At 43.0% G+C, this 24175-nt stretch overlaps 1 protein-coding gene across 1 annotated transcript in view; it reads right to left on the reverse strand.

Annotated features, from left to right (window-relative positions):
• KCNK13 (potassium two pore domain channel subfamily K member 13) overlaps window positions 1-23615 on the reverse strand; it is a 114787-nt gene extending 91172 nt beyond the window's left edge. The window contains exon 1 of the mRNA XM_060003351.1: window positions 23276-23615. Coding sequence (XP_059859334.1) covers window positions 23276-23615 — 340 coding nt within the window. The remainder of the gene's footprint in view (window positions 1-23275) is intronic.
• Window positions 23616-24175: the final 560 nt, after the last annotated feature.

The following is a 24175-nucleotide window of genomic DNA, read 5'->3' on the forward strand; positions in this document are numbered from 1 at the left end:
AGGTTTAAGAATGATCCTTCCCCCAGACACTTGGGCATTATCCAAAATCAACATGGCCGGTATCCAAGGAGACCTCAGAGATGCTCTTTTCCTTTCACTGTGCTGTGTCTATTGCCTACTGTACAGGGCTTGATACATTTTTAATTACTCCACTGAGTTTCCTTTGAACTTGTTACTTTTTGTCATTTCCAGTTAGTGGGTCTTAATTTCCCATAGGAAAACCTTTAGCCTGTCATAAAGTTCATGCTTTTCTAGTTCAACCTCATTTATTACATAGCTTAAGAAGAAAAGCTCTTTTGCCTACTGATCTGGGATGATCAGAGAGAAATCAACAAGAGTGGAATAAAATCTCCATGCATCCCATCAGGGGAAAATTGACTGTCCCATGATCAAACTGGAAGCAATTTCTAAAAAGTATTTTCATACAGGACACAGCTCTGCAACTCCTTCTTGATTTTTTGATAAAGAGCCAGGTGACGAGATCACTCGGTTCTTATATCTCAAAGAGGTAGGAAGAACCTCAGTGCTTAAGCCAGGTGACAGGAAGGAAGTCAAACACACTGATGAATGGCAGGTAACACTCAACCTAGATGGGGTGGGACCAGGGAACCAGTGGGCTCCCCAAAGGGAGCACCCATAGCTCTTCTTCATCCAGTGGTTGGCATGCAGGAATGTGGGCCCAGCATAGCCAGGTTTCCCATTTTCCAAGAGAAATCAGAAATCTAGACTTTGACTGGAAATCTCATTTTTAAAAGTTAACAGCTGATTTGAATTTTCTCCAACACCCTGCAGCCCACAGTCATGTCCTGGAGCTGGCTGCTATAGGCTCACAAGAGGATATTTTCTCTACTCTTGCCTTCAGTGACTTCATGTTCATAGCTTGAAATCAGCCATTTGGGGAATATTTACATCACAGAAACAGGCAGATGCTACAAATAGGGTTGTTTGTTTTTTAAGCTGATTGTCAAACATTTACCAGCATCTGTGGGTCAAATAAAGCATGTCACCTTTGGCCAAAGTTGCATCTTCTAATTTAAATACTAAACTAGAAGTAATGTTAAATAACCACGAAGAAGTAGTATATATTCCCAAACCTGTATTTACAACAAAGAGTACATGTGACACTGTAACCACAGGAGAGGCGGTGGGCTAAGAGTCAGAGGGACACCATCGTCAGCTGAGAACACAAAGGTAAGGACACAGTGAGGCAGCTCTGAACCGAGCCTGTGACCCTAGGAAAAGTACACCCTATAAATACGACATTTCTAAACACTTACTGCTTCCGCACTGCTCCGAGGGAGTGTGGTGTTTTATGCTCCAACCATGACCCTCAAGACACTGCAATGGGGGTTTCTCTGGTGGCGCAGTGGTTAAGACTCCCCCTGCCAATGCAGGGGACATGGGTTCAAGTCCTGGTCCAGGAAGATCCCACATGCCGTGGAGCAACTAAGCCCATGCACCACAACTACTGAGCCTGTGCTCTAGAGCCCACGAACCACAACTACTGAGCCCACGTGCTGCAACTACTGAAGCCTGCGCACCTAGAGCCCGTGCTCCACAACAAGAGAAGCCACCACAGTGAGAAGTCCACATACTGGGACGAAGAGCAGCCCCTACTCGACACAACTAGAGAAAGCCCGCGCTCAGCAACGAAGACGCAACACAGCCAAAAATAAATAAATAAAATTACAAAAAAAAAAAAGACATTGCAACATCCTGAAATGTCTTCTGAATCATCAGGAAAAGATGAGATTATGCATAGTGATTGAGCAATAAGTCTTTCAAGTCAGTTTTCAAACAACTGCAAGTGGATTAAAGCTCTTTGCCAGCCATGCAAGGAGAAGCAATAACAACAGTTACAATTTCCCCTTCTGTCTTCATTCAGAATCAGCCTAACCTCAGTCTGGTTCTCACTTCCTGTTTTCTGTGACATAGAGCCTTTGGCAATCTCGGGAAGCCTGCGGGTTCCATCTATGAATGCTTTTTTTAAATGAATGAAATAAAATGCATAGAATTACAAAAGCAACTATATTAAAACAAAGTTATTAAACTAGGAAACAAATGTGTGATATAGTATATGAGCAACTTTATTATATCATTAAATAACAAGAACAGGCCTAACAACTACCATAATTTTGAAGTATGTTGAGGGGGGATGACCATGGTGGGATCTGCCACATTCTTAAATAAAAGGAACACATTTGTGATTTCTACTGGTGACAAAGCTACAGGTGCCACTCATTCTGCCTCTGAGTTGTTGCCTATACTCTCTATTGAAGGAAACGCTAGAGGCTGCTTAGTTCGAGGTTAGTAGACATAAAGACGGAATTCTTTTCCCATCCAAATTTCTACGCCTCCTGAATGCTATGCATGGACCCAGGTTATCAGGCTGGACACATAGTAGGGATTCAATAAATTCTGACTGAACCAAACTAAATTTTCTGCTTGATATAAGATGGGTGCTGAGTGTGGTTCTAAGACAATAAGAAGGGAGAAAAGACTGTTCAAACCCAGTGAGGGACATCTAGATGTCTTCCTTATTATACAGCCTGGGAGCCCAGGTTCTTCAAAACGATAACTTGCAAATAATATTCATCACTAACATCAAATCCATTGATGGCAAAAATAGAACTGGAGTCATAGGTTTTATTTCAGTTTTCACTAGAATACTATCTCAGAGACTTAACTTCCTCTCCAAAATTTAAATCATGGCTAAACAAAGTTTGAACTAAAGTTCCAACACTTACTACTTGTATCACTTTGGGAAAGCTATTTATCCCTCTGTGCTTCAGTTTTCTCACCAATAGAATGAGGAAAACAATAATCCTACATCACAGGATGAAAAATTGTGTATCTAGAGCATTTAGCATAATACCAAGGAAGAAGAAGAATACAATATGCTTTAGCTGTGAGGATAACAAAATTCTTACAAATTGGTTAAGAAAATTTTAAAATTTAAAATACTCAAAAATTTAGCAGTACCTACAAATACTTACAATTGAAAGTTTAAATATTAAAATTTAAAATATGCTTTATAGAGCTGATGTACTAGCAAATAATTAGAAACAAACCACATGTCCCACAATAGAAGGAACAAATTATTGAACATTCATACCACCGTTGTATACGCTGGGCAACCTCAGAAAGTTATATAAGAACCATAGGTGAATACTTCCCAACTTATTCCATAGGCCAGTATTATCCTGACACCAAAGCAAGACAGAGATATCACAAGAAAGGAAAAAAAAAAGACAAATATATCTTTTGAATATAGATGCAAAAATCCTCAACAAAATACTAGCAAACCAAATGCAGCAATATATGAAAAGGATTATAAACCATGACCAAGTGGAATTTATCCTAGGAATCCATGGTTGGTTTAATATCTAAAATTAATTAATGCAGTACCCTAGCATCAGTAGCAGAAAGGATGAAACCACATGATCGTCTCAGATGCAGAAAAATAATCTGACAAAAATCCAACACCTCTCTGTGATAAAAACACCCAACAAAGTAGGAATAGAAGGGAACTTTCTCAACCCAATAAAGGCCATCTACCAAAACAAACCAGAACTAACATCACACTTCATGGTGAAAGACCGAAACTTTCCCCCCAAGATCAGGAATAAAGCAAGAATGTCCACTCTCACCACTTCTATTCAACACTGTACTGGAGGCATGAAATAAAAGAAACAAAAGGCATCCAGATTGGAAGGAAAGAATGAAAACTATCTCTATTCATAGATGATATTATCACATAATATTTATATAGAAAATCCTAAGGAATCCACTAAAAAACTGTTAGAATATATGAGTGCAGCAAGATCACAGGATACAAGATCTATATATAAAAATCAATTGTACTCCCTATACTTGAATAAACAATTCAAAATAAAATTAAGAAGACAATTTAATTTACAATGGCACTAAAAAGAATAATATATTTAGGAATAAATTTAACAAAAGAAGTGCCAAACTTATATTCAATACCTTGAAAACTACAAAGCATTGGAAAGAAATGAAAGGATCCAAATAAATGAAAAGACATCCCATGTTCATGGATTATAACATTTAATACTTTTAAGATCACAACATTCCCCAAGATGATCTACAGATTCAACAGAAGTCTTCTTTGCAGAAACTGACAAGCTGATTTTAAAATTCACATGGAAGTTCAAGGGACCCATAATAGCCAAAACAATCTTGATAAAGAAGAACAATGTTGGAGGATCCACACTTCCTGATTTCAGAATTTACTACAAAGCTACAGTAATCAAGGCAGTGTGGTACTAGCATAAGGATACACATATACATCAGTGGAATAGAACTGAGAGTTCAGAAATCAACCCTCACATTTATGGTCAATTGATTTTTGACAAGGGTGTCAAAACTATTCAGTGGGCGAAAGAATAGTCTTTCCAACAAATGGTGCTGGAACTGGATACCACATAGAAAAATAAAGCTGCACCCACGTCTCATACCATATACAAAAATTGCCTCAAAATGGATCAACAGCCTAAATGTAAGAGCAGAGCTATAAAACTCTCAGAAGAAAACACAGGTACAAATCTTTGTGACTTTGGATTAGGCGATGGTTTCTTAGATATAGTACTGAAAACATAAGCAACAACAATGACAAAATAGGTAAATTAGACTTCACCAAAATTTAAAATGTTTGTGCTTCAAAGGATACCATGAAGAAAGTGAAATGACAACCCACAGAAGGGGAGAAAATGTTTGCAAATTATGTATCTGATAAGGGACTTGAATCTAAAATATATGAAGAACAATTATAACTCAATTACTAAAAAAACAATTTAAAAATGGGCAAAGGATTTGAATAGACATTTCTTTCAAGAGGATATATAAATGACTAAAAAAAAAAAAACACATGAGAATACGCTCAACATCATTTGTCATTACAGAAATGCAAATCAAAACCACAATAAGATACCACTTCACATCCACAGGATGGATGTAACCAAAGAGACAGGTTATTGAAAGTCTTGGCAAGGATGTGAAGAAATAGGAACCCTCACACACTGTTGGGAATATAAAATGATACACCTACTTGGAAAGAGTCTGACAATTCTTCCAAAGGTTGAGAATAGAGTTTCCATATGACCCGACAATTCCAAATCTACCCAAGATAAATAAAAACATATGTCTACACAAAAACTTGTACACTTATTCATCATTGTACATCATTATTCATAATAGCTAAAAAGTGAAAACAACTCAAATGTCCATCACCTGATTAACTGATAGATAAAATATGGTACATCCATATAATAGAATATTATTCAGTAATAAAATGGAGTGAAGTATTGATATGTATTACAAGATGGATGACTTGAAAACATTATGCTAAGTCAAAGAAGCCAGGCACAAAAGGCTGTGTACTATATGATTCCATTTATATGAAATGTCCAGAATAAGCAAATCTACAGAATCAGACAGTAGATTATTGGTTACCTAGGGCTGGAGGGGATGGGAGGGGATTGCTAAAGGGGATGGGGTTTCTTTGGGAGATGATGAAATGTCATCAAATTGATTGTGTTGATGGTTGCAAAACCCTGTGAATACACTAAAAACCACTGAATTGTACACTTCAAATATGTGAAATTTATGGTATATGAGTTATAGCTCAATAAAGCTATTACCAAAAAAAGAAAAGAGAACCCCAGTATGTGTAAAAAAACAATGGTTACCTCTGGGGAGTAGGATGAGAAAGTAAAGGGAGACTTTGATTTTTCACTTTAAACACTTTTGAATTATTTGAAAATCTATTCAAATGTGCATATATTAGTTTAGGAATTTTTTTAATGGAAAAAAATATTTTTTAAAAGAAAAGAACAAAGCCACTTTACAGTTAACAATTCAAGTTAAAGGTGAGGTGTCGGGGTGTGGGTGAGGCATGGACAGAGGCAAACACTCCAAACCCTGTGTTTCAAAATTTTCTCTTTAGTCCAGAGACACTGCTAGACGTCCTATAATGCACAGGACAACCCTACAACAAAGGATTACCCCGCCCTTTTTAATGTGATTTTTTCCCCCCAGAAACAGCAAAGTGCCTCGTTCTTCCCACCCCAGCCAGAGCCAGTGAGTGTCTGGTGTGGGCGTCTAAAAGCCCAGTTCCTCTGCCCCAAGGTGGGACAAACCGCAAGGTGTAATTTATGCTGCAGAGCTCCATAAGATAACCTCCTACTTGGCTTCTTCCCTTTTCCCATCCTCACACCCCTCACTCTCCTACTAGTCTCTTCCGGAGTACTTCCTTGATAAATCACTTCCACCCAAACATTTAGCCCAGAGTCTGCTTCTTAGAGAAAATGACCTCAGACCTTGAAAGACTCTCCCTTTCCTACTACTGCTACTTATGGTGTAGATATGATGGCCAGAGCTCCAGCAACCACACTGAGCCCTGAGGACGAGGGCAACATCCTAGGGATAGCAGAGCTGAAGACACCTGACTCCCTGTTGACATTATGCAGTCACCACACTTGCCCTGAATTGTCTATATGCAGTGCAGACCTCTTTTCTGGAATAGAGTAAAATTTTGTCTGCTTCAACCACTACTCTTTGGGTCTGGTAACTTGACGCTGATATACTCCCTTAACAGCTGTGTGTACTTGGGAAATTTACTGACTCTCTCTGAGCCTTACTTTCCAGAACTCAAAGAACTGTTGAAAGAATAAGCAGGTCATCAACTCTTCCCAAACAGCCCCTAGACTTCATATCCTCCAGGAAATTTGTCTTAATTAACTGAAGAGAGAGTGATAGTTGTTGTTTCAAGTTATAAGCTCCCAGATGGATGGTCTCCATCCATCATTCCATGAAACGGAACACCAGTAAATCCCTGTGTGGTCAGAGCATGCCTTCTACACATTTGTTTGTACAGATGTTGGTATTAAGTCACAGGCTGTTAAATAAAAGAAACTAAGTCTAAAAATACAGTAGGTCAAGAAATAGTATATATAGCAGGCCTCCACACCAAATACCAAAAATATAACATCTGAAGCAGAAAACATCAACAGCCAGAATTAATTTAAAAAGCCCTTAGTGGGGAAAATGCTAACTGTAGCATAAATTCAGGTTTCAAATTTTAAGTCCCAAAGAAAGATCTCAAGATTCTGGTGGGAATGGAAGTGGCTTATAGGAAGTAGCAGGAAACTAAGAAAGAAGGAAGCCCACAGATGAGTAAGATTGAATGAACATCTACTTTAAGAGAGAAAAGAGAGATAGAAACTATAAACCACCAAAAGCAAAGGCAACAAAAGCAAAAATAAACAAGAAGGACTACACCAAACCGAAAAGCTTCTGCACAGCAAAGGAAACCATCAACAAAATGAAAAGGCAACCTACTGAAAGGGAGAAAATATTTGCAGATCATATTTATCTGATAAGGGGTTAATATCCAAAATATATAGGGACTTTCCTGGTGGTCCAGTGGCTAAGACTCCACGCTTCCAATGCAGGGGGCCCAGGTTCGATCCCTGGTCGGGGAACTTGATCCCGCATGCCACAACTAAGAGTTCGAATGTCACAGCTAAAAGATCACGCAGGCCACAACGAAGATCGAAGATCCCGAGTGCCGCAACTAAGACTTGGTGCAGCCAAATAAATAAATAAATATTTTATTTATATATATATATATATATATATATATATATATATATATATATATATATATATAAATGTAAAACTCAGACAACTCAATAGCAAAACAACCCCAAACAATCCAATTTAAAAACGGGCAGAGCAATTATACTCCAATAACGATGTTAAAAAAAAATGGACAGAGGATTTTTTTTTTTTTGCGGTACGCGGGCCTCTCACTGTTGTGGCCTCTCCCGCTGCGGAGCACAGGCTCCGGACGCGCAGGCTCAACGGCCATGGCTCACGGGCCCAGCAGCTCCGCGGCATGTGGGATCTTCCCGGACCGGGGCACGAACCCGTGTCCCCTGCATCGGCAGGCGGACTCTCAACCACTGCGCCACCAGGGAAGCCCCTGGACAGAGGATTTGAATAGACATTTTTCCAAAGCAGAAATACAGTTGCTCAACATCACTAATCATCAAGGAAATGCAAATCAAGACCACAATGAGATATCACCTCACACCTGTTAGAATGGCTGTTATCAAAGAGGTAACAAGTGTTGGTGAGGGTGTGTGGAAAACAGAACCCTTGGGCACTGTTGGTGGGAATGTAAATTGGTACAGCTTCTGTGGAAAACAGTATGAAGTTCCCTCAAAGAATTAAAAATAGAACTACCATACGATCCAGCAATTCTACTTCTGGGTATTTACCCAAAGGAAATGAAAACACTAACTTGAAAAGATATCTGCAATCCCATGTTCATTGTAGCATTATTTACAGTAGCCAAGACTTGGAAATAACCTAAGTGTCCATCAATGGATGAATGGATAAAGAAGTCATGGTAGGGCCTTCCCTGGTGGCGCAGTGGTTAAGAATCCACCTGCCGGATAGACCTAGAGTCTGTCATACAGAGTGAAGTAAGTCAGAAAGAGAGAGACAAATACCATATGCTAACACATATATATGGAATTTAAGAAAAAAAAATGTCATGAAAAACCTAGGGGTGAAACAGGAATAAAGACACAGACTCACTAGAGAATGGACTTGACCTATGGGGAGGGGGAAGGGTAAACGGTGACAAAGCGATAAAGAGGCATGGACATATATACACTACCAAACGTAAGGTAGATAGCTAGTGGGAAGCAGCCGCATAGCACAGGGAGATCAGCTCGGTGCTTTGTGACCGCCTGGAGGGGTGGGATAGGGAGGGTGGGAGGGAGGGAGACGCAAGCGGGAAGAGATACGGGAACATATGTATATATATAACTGATTCATTTTGTTGTGAAGCTGAAACTAACATACCATTGTAAAACAATTATACTCCAATAAAGATGTTAAAAAAAAAAAAAAAAAAAAAAGAATCCACCTGCCAATGCAGGGCACACGGGTTCCAGCCCCGGTCCAGGAAGATCCCACATGCCACGGGGCAACTGAGCCTGTGCGCCACAACTACTGAGCCTGTGCTCTAGAGCCCGCGAGCCGCAACTACTGAGCCCATGTGCCACAACTACTGAAGCCCGCGCACCTAGAGCCCGTGCTCCGCGACAAGAGAAGCCACCTCAACGAGAAGCCTGCGCACTGCAACGAGAAGCCTGCGCACCACAACAAAGAGTAGCCCCCGATCGCCGCAATTAGAGAAAGCCTGTGCGCAACAACGAAGGCCCAATGCAGCCAAAAATAAAAAAATAAAAATTTTTAAACCGGGAAATTAAAAAAATTAGGTGGTTTACTTTAAAAATTAAAACTAGAGAGATGATCCAAAAGTCAGCAAGTCTCTGCTAATATAATGCAGGAATTTAATCAAATGTAAGTTTAAAAATAGTTAGCATAGAAAGCATAAAGAAGTAAACAAAAGTATTATTAATAAAATTTAAAGTTACACAAGTGATGAAATCAATAACACTGAATTTATATGTCCCCAAACACACAAATGTTATTTTGGGTGTGTTTACTAGGCTTGGAGTGTGGTTGGGGATTATGTTCCCTCCTGCTCCAAAATTCTGTAAGGTAAGAAAAAATCCAACTGAAATATATACAGATACCAGGATACACAGAAACACTCAAATAAAAAAGAGAACTCTGGAAAATGCACATTCTCAAACCATTATGTGATAATTTTAGAAATAAATCAAAGCATAATTATATAGCCAGCCATAAAAAAGCATTTATAAAACAGTCTTTTTGAAAAACATTGAGATGAGTTAGAACTAAACAGAGAATGGGTAAGAATATTTATCTCAACCACAGAGAGGACCTAAATTTATGAAAAAATATAGGAAAAAATGCCAGTGAAAATGAGTGTATTTGGGTATATAAAAATCTTTTCTACATTCCAAACAATAGTCAATAAAAAGGTAGCAAAATAGGATAACTATTTGGGACATATATAAATAAATACATACAACAAAGATAAGAACTTGATGTGTCCCCCTTGGCTCTCAAGACAGCACTTATATACCACAAAGAATCCCAGGGGTCCTTGGAGCATAGTTTGAAAACCACTTGCCTGGTTGGTCTCTAAGATCGATGTTGGTCTCTAAGATTGGTCTCTAAGGTCAATCTGATCTTCATCAGATGCTTAATACTAGGGAAGACCCAAGACACAGCTTTGGTGCCAGTATTCCAAGAGTTCATGGGCAGAGTCAGGAAGTGACTTCTGGGATCAAATATGTCCAAACTGGAGAGTAAAATTCTGGGGGCAGGCACATTAGTTGTCATGGTGATGGGAGGACGCTTGCAACTTTGAGAGGACATCAAATATTCCAATGGGAAGTACAGGCTCTGATTATGTGGACTCCTGGGAGGCAGGCAGAACACCACCCAAACCTTTTACCATCCTGACATTCTGCTACCCAGGCTATCTCTGTCTTCTTCTATTACCCCAGGTTGCCTAAGGACCATCACCACTGAAAAAAGAGGTTGTGATCTCTTTAACTGGCAATTCTACCCACAAGGACCCCAAAGGAAGAAATGGCAAAGAAGTGGTGGTTCACAGTATAAGCTCTAAAGGGATGCCCCACACTACTTCCACTGGGTAACTTCAGACACTGCCTGGAAGCTCTCTGGGCCTCGGATCCTGGTCTGTAATGTGAGAATATTAACAGTACCTACCCTTATGGAGTTGTTATAAGAATTAAACATATGTAAAGATTGCACTGGGTTTAACCTATGGTAAAGCACTCAATAAATTTCATAATTTTTAATTAAACACAAGAGTAAAAAAAAAAATCACATATAACCCCCAAATCCAATAATTTAAGGACCGTTAAATAAACTATTCTACATTAATTGAACACATGGAATTCTTGAGAAAGTGTATAGGAAATAACATAAAAGGAAAGGAACAAACCCAGAATAGTAGGTACTTATGGATTACAATACAATATGTTTAGTCATGAGTATCAGAAGAGTTAAGAGAATATATTGATAACTACCCCCAGCTCCTTTTAGAGATTAGTGGGTGTACAAGGTGACAGCGAATATGTTAGATTTCCCCTCTGTGATGATCAAGTGTCCTGCACAAACAGGTACTTAAGTGAACTGCAAAGATCAAGATGCTGCTACTGATGAAGAAGAGTTCAGAGCTTCTTATCCTTCTCGCTCCCAAAGGGAAAGCAGCCTGGAGCTCACGGATGATCAAAGCTTTAACTGAGGGACTCACACTCTGGAGTCGAGCTGTCCTCAGACCTGTCTGGCCAGGACAATGTTGTTTTGCAATTAGAATCTGAATGCCTGTGGTGGGGCTGCTCTTTCCAGGGCACATGCTCCACTGCTCCCTAATGTCCCACATCTCTAAGTCCCACTCAGTTGCATTCCTGGTCTGACCCCTGGGCTCACTGACCACAGGATTTCCCTTCCAAGAAGAGGTGATCAATAGCAGAGATGCTGGGGGGTTGATCAGAGAATGGGAACAATAAATCCTGAGCATTTCATGACGCTTCTATGACGGCTCTCCGGCCAAAGGAAGATGCGGTGGGTGTGCTAAACGTGCAGCCTTTCAGAAAAGTGCTATAATGTCCAGCAATCAGATAAGCTGAAGAGAAGGAGGCAGAAGGTTGGAGGGCGAAGGGAGAGCAGCACGACGATGGAGATGTGTCCTGATGAGGTGTGTCTCCCCACTGTCCTCAGCAGGACCGTGGGCTTCTGGATCCAAACACAGGAATGTGTTCCTCTACAGGGTGGGAGTGTCCCCGCGTATAAAGTCACTGATGGGCTGGTGATAGGAACCATCCCCTGTCCTCCTCTCTTTCCTCCTCAGGGGAAAGGACTGCTGCTTGTGGGGTCCGCTCTTGGGGCTATGCTTTACTATGAACACTAGGCTGAATGAGGGGAAGCTAAAAGAAGTCGGAGAGGTTAAGTCAACCATGATAATACAGAGCAGAGAGAGATGGGGGAGAAGAGACAAGGAAGGACAGAAAGACTGAGAGGGCTGCCCGTTGGGGAGGATTTGGGGAGGGGTTTCGGGATAAAAGGCTCCAGAATTCCTTTGAGGAATGAGAGACTGGGAGATGGGGAGAGAGGAAGCTTTCCTTTGTGTTATAAGTTGGAGACTAAGATTCTTTAGAGATACACAAGCAAAAATTGAATTTATTTTTCCATTACTTTGGGCTAATGGAACATGCTTGTTTGTAGGGAACACTATACCCTAAGAACCCTAAGGAGCCCCAGAATTATTTGGGTTACATTCATACCAAAGCCATCTCTCCTTCACAGAGAAAGGTATGAAGGGGAAGAGAGAACAGGAGGGAATTTAGGGTAAAAGAAGAGGAAATCGCTGTTTTATAACATAAACGAGAATTTCTAGTGAAACAAGCTGAAATTAACACGTGTGTGTATGAGAATGCTGGGCAGTGGCGAGTAAGAGCTATGGCCTGCAAAGTCTCTAATTCCAAGATAGGTACTGAAGTTTCCTAAGTAGGAAACAAATAATTAAACAAATCCAGCGTTCTCAGAATGGACAGTCTGAGAGCTTCCCCGTGAAAATTTGGTAGTAGATCCCAAGAGAGATGACCCTACCTGGAATGAATGCATGCAAATTCCTACCAGCCACGCTTTCTGCTCCCTCATTCCCCATGAGCAGCACTGCTCCTTGGCTACAGTCTTAAAATGTACCCATCATTGTTCACATGAAACAATAGGTTAAAGTGTTTTAACAACTATTGCTATGACTAAAAGTGCAGAGCAGCTGAAAAAATACTGAACAAAAACTGGCATCCTGGCTATTATCAAAAAGGCAAGAAATAACAAGTGTTGGCAAGGATGTGGAGAAAAGAGAACCCTCCAACACTGTTGGTGGGAATGTAAATTGGCGCAGCCACTGTGGAAAACAGTATGGAGGTTCCTCAAAAAGTTAAGAATACAACTACCATATGACCCAGCTATTCCACTTCTTTACCCAAAGAATATGAGAACATTAATTTGAAAAGATATATGTACCCTAATGTTCACTGCAGTATTATTTACAATAGCCAAGATATGGAAACAACCTAAGCGCACGTCAACAGATGAATGAAGAAAATGTGATACACACACACATATATACATGCAGTGGAACACTACTCAGCCATAAAAAGATGAAATCTTACCATTTGTGACAACATCGATGGGCCTTGAGGGTATTATGCTAAGTGAGATAAATCAGACTGAGAAAGACAACTACCATATGATTTAATTCATATGTGGAATATAAAAAACAAAAAATAAATGAACAGGGCTTCCCTGGTGGCGCAGTGGTTGAGAGTCCGCCTGTCGATGCAGGGGACACAGGTTCGTGCCCCGGTCCGGGAAGATCCCACATGCCGCGGAGTGGCTGGGCCCGTGAGCCATGGCCGCTGAGCCTGCGCGTCCGGAGCCTGTGCTCCGCAACGGGAGAGGCCACAACAGTGAGAGGCCCGCGTACCGCAAAAAAAAATTTTTTTTAATATAAATAAATAAATGAACAAACTAAATCAAACAAAAACAAACACGTAAATACAGAGAACAGAGTGGCGGTTCTCAGAAGGGAAGAGGCAGGGTGAGGGCAAAATGGGTAAAGGGGATCAACTGTATGGCTACAAATGAAAACTAAATTTCTGGTGGCGAGCACATTGCAGTGTATACAGAAGTAGAAATATAACGCTGTACACATGAAACTTACATAATATTGTAAACCAATGTTACCTCAATTAAAAAAAAAAAACCAATAGGGCTTCCCTGGTGGCGCAGCGGTTGAGAGTCTGCCTGCCGATGCAGGGGACACGGGTTTGTGCCCCGGTCCAGGAGGATCCCACATGCCGCGGAGCGGCTAGGCCCGTGAGCCATGGTCGCTGGGCCTGTGCGTCCGGAGCCTGTGCTCTGCAATGGGAGGGACCACAACAGTGAGAGGCCCGCGTACCACAAAAACAAAACAAAACAAAAAAAACCAATAAGCATTCTTACAGACGGGAAAAGATTTTCTAAGCACAAAAGCAATGGAAGAAATCAGAAGGAAAAACTAAAATATGAAATGGTACATAAATTAAAAATGTTTCTATATCTAAATAAACATTAAACAGGAAACGACAGATGGAAAGTAACAGATGGAAAGTAAGATACAAACATGGCAAACAGCTAAAATCCTCAAAATATAAAGCACAACCATACAATGATTAACACAATATCTCTTGCTCCCAAAAGAAAAATGGGGGAGTAGCTAGTTGATTCAGAGATGAACTGTATTTTTAATAAATATTTAAAATTAAGCAACTTTAATATAAATCAAAGAAATTCTAACTATAATGAGATTCATTTTTACCTAATTACATCCGTTGTTATACGCTCATTTTATACAAGAGTTGTTATAAGCTCATGTTACAATGGTTATATGGAAAACAGATACAAAATATATTTCAGTGATTTTAAGATATTTTTCCCAATATTTTAATATCTCGGAAATCAGGATAATCTCACAATTGCTAGCATGTCAAGATCTAACCGGCAGCATTATTTGCTCTCTTAATGGTACATAAGATAATGATGCATATTAGATTCAGTAAAATCTTTAGTACTTTAGGTCCAATATAATATGATAAACCAAAATATTAACAGTGGTTCTTGTTGGATGGTAGAATTATGGGTGATTTTTAGTTTCTTTTTTATACTTTCCCATATATTTCCACTCTTCTAAAAGGAATATGTATTTCTTTTATCAACAGACAACAAACAAAATGAAATCCGGTTCTAATCTTGACTTTGCTGGTTTATAGCCACGTGGTCATAAAATACTTATGTTATCTGTACCTCGGTTTCCTTATCTGCAAAATGGAATTGATAGTAACTTCTCTGCCCATCTCCTAAGATTTGTGTGCAAATGCTTTGTAAAATGTAAAGTGCCAATTCAATGTGTCAGTTAAATCTTGACACACGTATGACATCTGCTAACATGTGACATTTATTAATGTATTCAGGAGATGTTTTTACTCTTTCGCAATGCCTGTTCATCATCTTTGATGTTCGGTTATAGCTTTAGACTATAAGATGGTGATTCCCAGTATTTTATTTTTTGGATCTAATATAATTTGATTCAAAAGCTCTTTCCATGTAGGAAAAAAAAAAAAAACGATTCTGAAAACAACATCCAGTCCAGCACCCCATAGGTGTGCACACTGGCCAGGCCAAATCACACACCTGTCTGCCCGGCTCCTGAACCCCATGAGAGCCCTGTAGAATACCGCTGCACAGGTGCTAATCATGAACCACACCCAGGTCCAAAAAGGGGCGCCACTATGATCATCTCTGTTTAGTTAAAATAGATAAAACTGTGTTGAAGATCTGGTCGTCTACTTTGAGTGGTCCACCACTGAGGCGGGGCTGGTCATCTCTGAGTCTGAGCTTCCCAGACCCATAAAAGCCAGAGTCACTGTCTCAGCTCAGACGCAGCACATCCCTGCATCTGATAAGTGTTGTTCTAGATTTTTCTTTTTCAAGAGTTTTTCCTTATCTCATTTGTTTTCATTTGTGCCTTTTTTTCCCTTTTTTGTTTTTATTTGGCCTCGACACGCAGCATGTGGGATCTTAGTTCCCCGACCAGGGATCAAACCTGTGGCCCTCTGCAGTGGCAGCGTGGAATCCTAACCACTGGACCGCCAGGGAAGTCCCAGTGTTGTTCTAAATTAATGTTCCCCTCGCCTCCTTAACCACCAGCAGGTGAGGAGGTCCACCAAGGCAAAAGACAAGCACATCTCACCCCTCTCCATTCTAGCCCTGCCACCGGCTTGCCTAAGTTTCAAAGCTCAGGGAGGGGCCTTCCCTGGTCAGCAACATCACAACATCACATAACAGCCTCCTAGACTCGAGTTCTCAAACTTTAACGTGGCTACAATTCACCAGGTGGTTTGTTGAAGAGCAGCTTCTAATTCAGGTAGTCCGAGGTTGGCCTGAGACTCTGCATTTCTAACAAGGTCCAAGGTGATGCTGGTCCTGCTGATTCACGGATCACTGTTTGAGTAGCGAGAATCCTTGGGGGTGGTCTCAATTTTCAACCCTAGGCCAACTCCTATCACACATGCCTCAAGTGTGCTCCCTGTTCTGCCTCTATCAGAGCCATCTGGGGAAGTTTCTTAAAATGCATCAGGAGCTCTGAAAGGCGGATGCAGACACCTGCATTTTAAGAAGCACCACACTCCCCTCAGGTGAGTACTTATGGACAGTGAACCTTGGGAACCGCCAGTAGAGAATTCTAGACGTTCTTACTGGACCATACAATTGGAAGCTGGACACCGCCCTGCATGACCTTGGACTTAGGCAGAGGGGCTTTTATGGAACTGCACCTTGTACTGAGGGATGCTATGCCGTGCAGGAGCACAGGGGTTGTCTTTCACAGCTGAGATGCAGTGGAGAAGAATACTCATCACATTGTCTTGTCCCTTTCATGACAATCTATAGGAGAAATTTTTATTCACATCTAAAAAAGCTGGGTGTCTTCCAAGCAGCCAGCCTGGATAAAAAGAACCATTTAATGGTTGCCCTTGCCTCTTTCTTTCAACAACTGGAAAACTCACAGCCAAATCTGGCAATTACGTGGGTCCTTTTGACATATATCTCTGTGTATTAACAATGTGTGGCTTCACTGTCCTATCCTACTCATGTTTTCTCATCTCCCCAATGTCTTAAATCCATTAGTATCCATTTCTAGTGCATATATGTGCGGTAGGCATCCGTGCTGTTCACCGAGATCAACTCTTATCCACTTCTGGACTTACAGGAGGAGTGTGGTTCTTTACATCCTTGAAGTTGGGTGTAGCCATGGGACTTGATTTGGCCAACGAAACGCGTGTGGAGGTGACTTCTTGTCACCTCCAGGTGGTGGCCGTTTAATTGCAGGTGGCTGCACTCTTCAACCCTTTCTGTCCCTTCCTGGGCAGTACTGGAGGCATGAGCTGATGAAGAGCAGCCACAAGATAAAAGAATCCTGGAGGGCTCCCCTCATGGCGCAGTGGTTGAGAATCTGCCTGCCAATGCAGGGGACACGGGTTCGAGCCCTGGTCTGGGAAGATCCCACATGCCGCGGAGCGACTGGGCCCGTGAGCCACAGCTACTGAGCCTGCGCGTCTGGAGCCTGTGCTCCGCAACAAGAGAGGCCGCGACAGTGAGAGGCCCGCGCACTGCGATGAAGAGTAGCCCCCGCTCTCTGCATCTAGAGAAAGCCCTCGCACAGAAATGAAGACCCAACACAGTAAAAATAAATAAATTAATTAATTAAAAAAAAAAAAAGAATCCTGGAACACTGGGCCAACCCAGGAGACAACTGTCCTGGTAAAGCACCTCGCCCGCAATGGGCTTTGGGTGAGTAAGAAGTAAACTCTTGTTGTGTTAAGCTACTGAGATGACGGGGTAGCCCAAGGCTTAAGGCTACCCTGACCATATCAATATGCAAATGATCTCATATCCTTTGTGGACAGAAGCTGAGCTATAAATACACCGGCAAACACAAAAACAAATGCCTAACAAATGCCTATTTGAGAGAAAAAGATATTTACGGAAGATCACTTACAGAGTATAACGTCAATCTACTTCTCCAAGTGCTTCAAATTCATTCTTGTTTCAAGTCTGATCACCAGCCTCTTTGAGAATCAACTCCCTGAGTTGTGTTTTAACATTCTGCTCTTTCTATGCTGTGGTAAAATATACATAATATTTGTCGTGTCAACCATTCATAAGTGTACTATTTGATGGCATTAAATACCTTCACATTGTTGTATAACCATCGCCACTCTCTATATCCAAAACTTTTCTATCATCCCCAACAAAAATGCCATTAAAGAAGGCTTCCCTTCTTCCCTCAGTCCCTGGTACCCTCTATTCTACTCTCCATCCCTATGAAATCTGCCTATCCTAAACACCTCATCTAAGTCGAATTGTATCTGTCCTTCTGTGTCTGGCTTATTTCACCAAGTATCATATTTTCAAGGTCCATCTGCGTTGTCCATACATTCCGTTGTATGTATGCACATTTTGTTTATCCATTCATCTGCTGATAGACACTTGGGTTGCTTCCACCTTTTGGCTCCTGTGAATGATGCTGCAATGAACACTGGTGTACAAACACAGGCATACCTCTTTTTATTGTGCTTTGCTTTGCTGTGCTTCACGGCTATTGTGTTTTTTACAAACTGAAGGTTTGTGGCAACCCTGTGACGAGGAAGTCTATTGATGCCATTTTTCCAACAGCATTTGCTCACTTCGTGTCTCTGTGTTACATTTTGGTAAGTCCTGCAATATTTCAAACTTTTTCATTATTGTTATATTTGTTATGGTGGGCTGTGATCAGTGATCTTTGATGTTACTGTTGCAAAAAGATTATGACTCACTGAAGGCTCAGATGGTGGTTAGCATTTTTTAGCAATGAAGTATTTTTAAATTAAGGTATATACATTTTTTAGACATAATGCTATTGCACACTTAACAGATTACAGCACAGTGAAAACATAATTTTCATATGCACTGGGAAACCAAAAAAAATTCATGTGGCTCGCTTTACTGTGATATTCGCTTTATTGCAGTGGTCTGGAACCGGATTCACAGCATCTCTGAGGTGTTCCTGTATCTGTTTGAGTCTCTGCTTTCAATTCTTTTGGATATATATTCCCTAGGAGTGGAATTTCTGGGTTACATGTAGTTCTATGTTTAAACTGCTGAGAAACTGGCCACAGTGTTTTTTACTCTGCTCTGACTTTTAAATTAAACAACAGTTGCATGAAATCCTCAGTTGCATTTTCCAGGAAACTGTTGTTTATGAGCATCACCCACCGTCCTATGCAATGTTCCCCATATAAGATCCCAAGAGGAAAGTATTTTTGAGAATTGCATATTGGGAAAAGGTGTATGCTTCCTTTTGTCTACTAAGAATTCCAGTGTGGGGACATCCCTGGTGATGCAGTGGTTAAGAATCAGCCTGCCAATGCAGGGGACACGGGTTCAATCCCTGGTCCGGGAAGATCCCACATGTCACGGAGCAACTAAGCCCATGTGCCACAACTACTGAGCCTGCGCTCTAGAGCCCACGAGCCACAACTACTGAGCCTGCACACCACAACTACTCAAGCCCGCATTTCCTAGAGCCCGCATGCCACAATTACTGAAGCCCACATGCCCTAGAGCCCACGTGCCGCCAACTACTGAGCCCGCAGGTCACAGTTACTGAAGCCCGTGCTCTAGGGCCCGCGTGCCGCAACTACTGAGCCCATGTGCTGCAACTACTGAAGCCCGCATGCCTAGAGCCCGTGCTCCGCCACAAGAGAAGCCACAGTAATGAGAAGCCTGTGCACCACAACGAAGGGTAGCCCCCACTCGTTGCAACTAGAGAAAGCCCGCGTGCAGCAACGAAGACCCAACACAGCCAAAAAAAATAATTCCAGTGTGGGTCATGACTCCGCCATGGAGCCTGCAGCCAAATCTGAAGCTTGAATAGTCACTGGTGGTACTCAGTCCTCACCCCCTGGCATCTCCTTTATCATTTCTGGATACACTGGCCTGACTTCAAATGGCCAGTGCCTATATCTTATCAGAAGGCTACTCTTGGGCCGTCCATGAAAAATCAGGACAAAAGTACCTGGAAATTATATTTTTGTGCTTCCCCCACCCTCCAAGCAGCTTTTAACCACTTTCTGACTAGTGTGGGTGTATAACTACCCCAGCTCCCTTGCCTGGGGTAAGTCCGGTTAATGAGCTTTGCACTGTTCTCAAGCTTCCACTTGAGATTAAGGATCAGTTGCCCACTATGCTTTCTGCCTAATACCATACCCTATACTGACTGACTTCCCTCTCTTGTATCACTTCCTCCTTCACCTCCCTGTCTCCCTTGAATCTGCCAATAAACTGCTTGCACTCAAATTCTTGGCTCAGAAGCTGCTTCTGAGGGAACTTCAGCTAAGACAAAGCTCCTCTCTACCGATTTCCTAGATCCAACTGCTTTCCATATTTCTGTTCTTCTTTTTTTCCTAGTTCTGAGGTTTTATTTACATTTTATGATTATTCTACTGTATGCTTTCTTGTTATCTGTTACCTCAACACCTTTGCAGAATAAAACAGAGTGGAACTAATTTTTAGAAGAAAAAACCATCATGTAATACTACGATTCAAATACAAGATGTAAAGGGTTTATAGAATATGATCCAAATTTAGAAAAATACATATGTACATATGTGTGTCTATAGGGAAAAAGAATAGAAAGAAATGCACCAACCAACAAGGTCCTATTGTATAGTACAGGGAACTATACTCAGTATTTTGTAATAACCTATAAGGGAGAAGAATCTGAAAAAAACTGATATATATGTATGTATAACTGAATCACTCTGCTGTACACCTGAAATTAACACAACATTGTAAATCAACTAACCTTCAATTTAAAAAAATGACCAAAATGTCAACCATGGTCAACTTTAGGTGATGTCATTACAGATGGTTTTTTTTCTTCTTCTTCTTTATTTTACAAAGAACATGAAGCTTCAGTTTCCTCATCTATATACAGGGATAATCACACTTCACACATATGAATCACATATCACATATATGAATTGTGTTGATTGAAATTGTGGTTAATCGATGAAATTAGCTGCATCACATATTCACATAATAATCACAGTATGTGCCTAATTATGTACCCCAATAAAGGGTTGCAAGTGCTGTTATTACATCAGCGATTAATGAAACAATTTAAGGACATGTGAGAAATGAGAAAGTAAAAAAAGCCCATACTTACATAGTGCTTTGTCCTTTTTAAAGAACATTCACTTATATGAGCTCATTATCCCTGGCAAGAACCCTGCGAGAGGGGCAGGCTTAGGGGCAGGTGTGGGAAGGAGACAGGACTAATATTTACTCAACAGCTACAATGTGCCAGACACCAAGGTGGGCACTTGTAGGTATCTCAGAAGAGAAGGATGGGGCTCAGAATGTTAAGGAACCGGCCCAACGTACAGGCAGGGTCAGTAGCTCCAAGTCCAGACTCTCGGTCCAGGTTTCTTTCTGTTCCATTAGGCTTCATTATTCTATTTGTGCCCCCGGATGACTGTGTGCTTATATGCCCACCCATCCACGACATCCGCGGTTCCTCTGGCATTGGTGTTCACCAGTCTTTACACACACTCTGCTCCTTCCTACGTCCACGGCCATGGGAAGTACAAACGGGGGGGCCTGTGGAGGGCGTGGGGAGGACTTAGCTCCCCAATCTCCCACCAAAACCACCCCCAAATGAATAATCTAAATCAAAACCCTGTACCAGCTACACAGACATAGCAGATTCAAGGAAAGTTCCACAGCAACCCTTCCCAATCAGTTTGCTCACCCCAAGTCCTCCCTACATAGAAGTTCTGGAACTGTCTTTTGAGAAATGGGAGGACTTAGGCAATTCTGCTAGGAGAGTCCAGTGGAGAACGTGGGCTGGGGGAGAGAGCTGTGGAGGGTATTCCTCTGTCTCCATCCCCGTCAGGGCCCGTGTTCTGGTCATCGTGGAGAATGCTATGAAAGTCTTTCTTACCAGATACCCAGTTACTGTGGTGTCATAACGGCCCACGGATGGGCAGGGCCGCCTGAAATAAGACAGGGTTGCGGTGGCGAGCTGGGCAGTTCAGCACAAAGCACTTCAGACGCAGCCCGTGTATCTGGAATCAGGCCAGTCCTCTCCACCTTGCCTCCTACTCACCACCTGAAGCCCTGGGCTTCTAGACTAACCCTGGGAAGTCTTTCTTGACTAATCAGGCCTGAGGCTGATCCCTGTTGTACCTTGTGTTTCTTCTCCTGAAAGAACGTCTACCAAAGACAACCTTGTGTGGGAGCTTCAAAGAAGTCCTCCTTGTCACCGCCTCACTGACAGCTCTCCCGGCAGCACAGGGGCTACGGCAGCCAAGCCCCTGCACAGCCCCCTGCCGGCCCTGCTGCGGCTCCGGTGCTCCAGCAGCCAGCTGGGAGCCGCTCCCCTTCTGCGCAGCCTTTCAAAGCCCCCTCCTCCGCTCCAGCTCTCTGCTTTCTTCAGAATTTCTACAGCATCTTTCCCAACCCCCTTATCACTCAAGTATGCTTTACGCATGAACAGTCCTTAGGAGTGTGGTGCAAAGACTCCCAATCTTTTTCCTTCTGCTAGTAATAAAGGCATAACTGACGGCAGCCGTGAGACACGCTTGCTCAAAAACTCTCAATAGCTTCCAATTGCCTCTAGATAAGCTCTAGCTCCTGAGTCTGTCACTAGAGTTCCCCCCTCCATCCCATTAGCCAGGAGACTCCCCTAGCTTTCCTTCCACTATTCCCTACAGATCAGGGAGCTCACTGGACCCTGAACGCAATTCTCTCCTCCTCCGCAGTGTAAAGCACTTTTAGTTTCCAGAGCCCAATCAGGCCAACACTTAGCGGTTCAGCCCATAGGTCCCTTCTCCCCACCCCCACCTGCTTCCTCCTGGCAGAAAACAGTTTCCATCCTCATTAGCACTTTTGCCTCCTTACTTCCAATCTTGTTTTCGATCTATTTTTTCTCTCTATTAAGTTTTAAGTCATGGACAGTCTTTTTAAAATTTGTTTCTCCCCCTCAGACCAGTGCCTCACGCATCGTACTAACTCAATTCATGTTTATAGGCTTGTTTTCGATCTATTTTTTCTCTCTATTAAGTTCTTGTTTTCGATCTATTTTTTCCAATCTTGTTTTCGATCTATTTTTTCTCTCTATTAAGTTTTAAGTCATGGACAGTCTTTTTAAAATTTGTTTCTCCCCCTCAGACCAGTGCCTCACGCATCGTACTAACTCAATTCATGTTTATAGGCTCCTGTCCCGATCTGTAAGCTTTCTCCCTAATGTTCCATGAATTCAAGCTCAGTCTCCTTAACTAGGAACACTCCCAGAGCAGAACGTCTCCAATTTAAGGCTCACTCAAATTCGCTAGAGATTTTAACACGCAGATTCTGACTCAAGTGGTCTGGGGAGGCGCTGAGACTGCATTTATAACAAGCTCCCAAGTGATGCTGACGCAGCTGGTCCGTGGACCTCACTTAAAGAAGCAAGGAGGCAATACCACCTGTGGATCAGGCAACAGCTCACATCGGTGCCACCTGGCCGAGCGCGGAGGTGGATGAATGCAGGGCTGGGAAGCGCGGTCCCGCCCTTCGAAGCGCCGGGCCAGAAAAACGCCTGCGAGGATGGTCGCCCCTCCGCCCTACCGCAGGGCCCACTTACCTATGGTGGACACGACGGTGCCCACGAAGTAGAAGGCGCCGGTGAAGTCCCAGCGCAGGCGAACATTGTCCACGCGGATGCCGGCCTCGGTGGCCTCCTCGTAGTGGCGAAGGAAGCCGCGCAGCTCGTCGCGGCTCAGGTTGTGGCGGCGGCTGAAGTTGGCCAGGCGCTCCTCCCAGCGCTGCTTGGCCTGGCGTTCGTGCGCCAGCTCCAGCGCCGAGAAGACGGCGGCGCCGCCCAGCAGGTAGAGCACGATGAGCGCGGCGAGCAGCAGGAAGCGCGCGTTGTCCTCGTTCAGGTGGCCCGGGCCGCAGCTGCAGCCGCAACCCCGGCCGGCCATGGCCAAACCCCCGGGGCAGCCCCAAGCCGGGCGGCCGTGTCCGCCGGCTGACTTTGTCACCCGGGCGCCCCGGGAGGTGGGGTCTCGGCCCGACGCTCAGTCCGCCCCTGGCCGCGCGACAGCCAGCTCGCCCATGACCGCCGGACGCTCCTCCAGGCCACGCGGTTCCCGGGGCCGCCGCGTCGACCGCTCCTGCAGCGCCAGCCCCCCACGTCCGCCTCGACTCCCGGTTTCAAATCCGCATTTTCGCCGCCGTCCCCGCCCCCCTAGGAGTTCTCCTAAAAGCTGAAGAGCTGAGTGACCCGGCACGGAGTCCGCTTCTGCTTGGCACGAGGATGCAGCCGCTGCTTCCCCCTGGTGTCCTGCCCGGCTCAGATTGGGGAGGGGGCGTGGCGCATCTTCAAGGCAAACTCGGGTGGGCTTGACCTTCCCCCAAAGCAAGGGGCCTCGGGCGCTGACGGGTGAGCGGAGCCCCGCGGTCTCTGTCTCCTTGACCGTCGCTTCTCAAGCCGCTGACGTCTAGGACGCGGGCTCTCAGTCCGCTAGTGCTGTAAGTGCCT

This window comes from Delphinus delphis, chromosome 2, assembly GCF_949987515.2.
Source record: "Delphinus delphis chromosome 2, mDelDel1.2, whole genome shotgun sequence".
Lineage (NCBI taxonomy): Eukaryota > Metazoa > Chordata > Mammalia > Artiodactyla > Delphinidae > Delphinus > Delphinus delphis.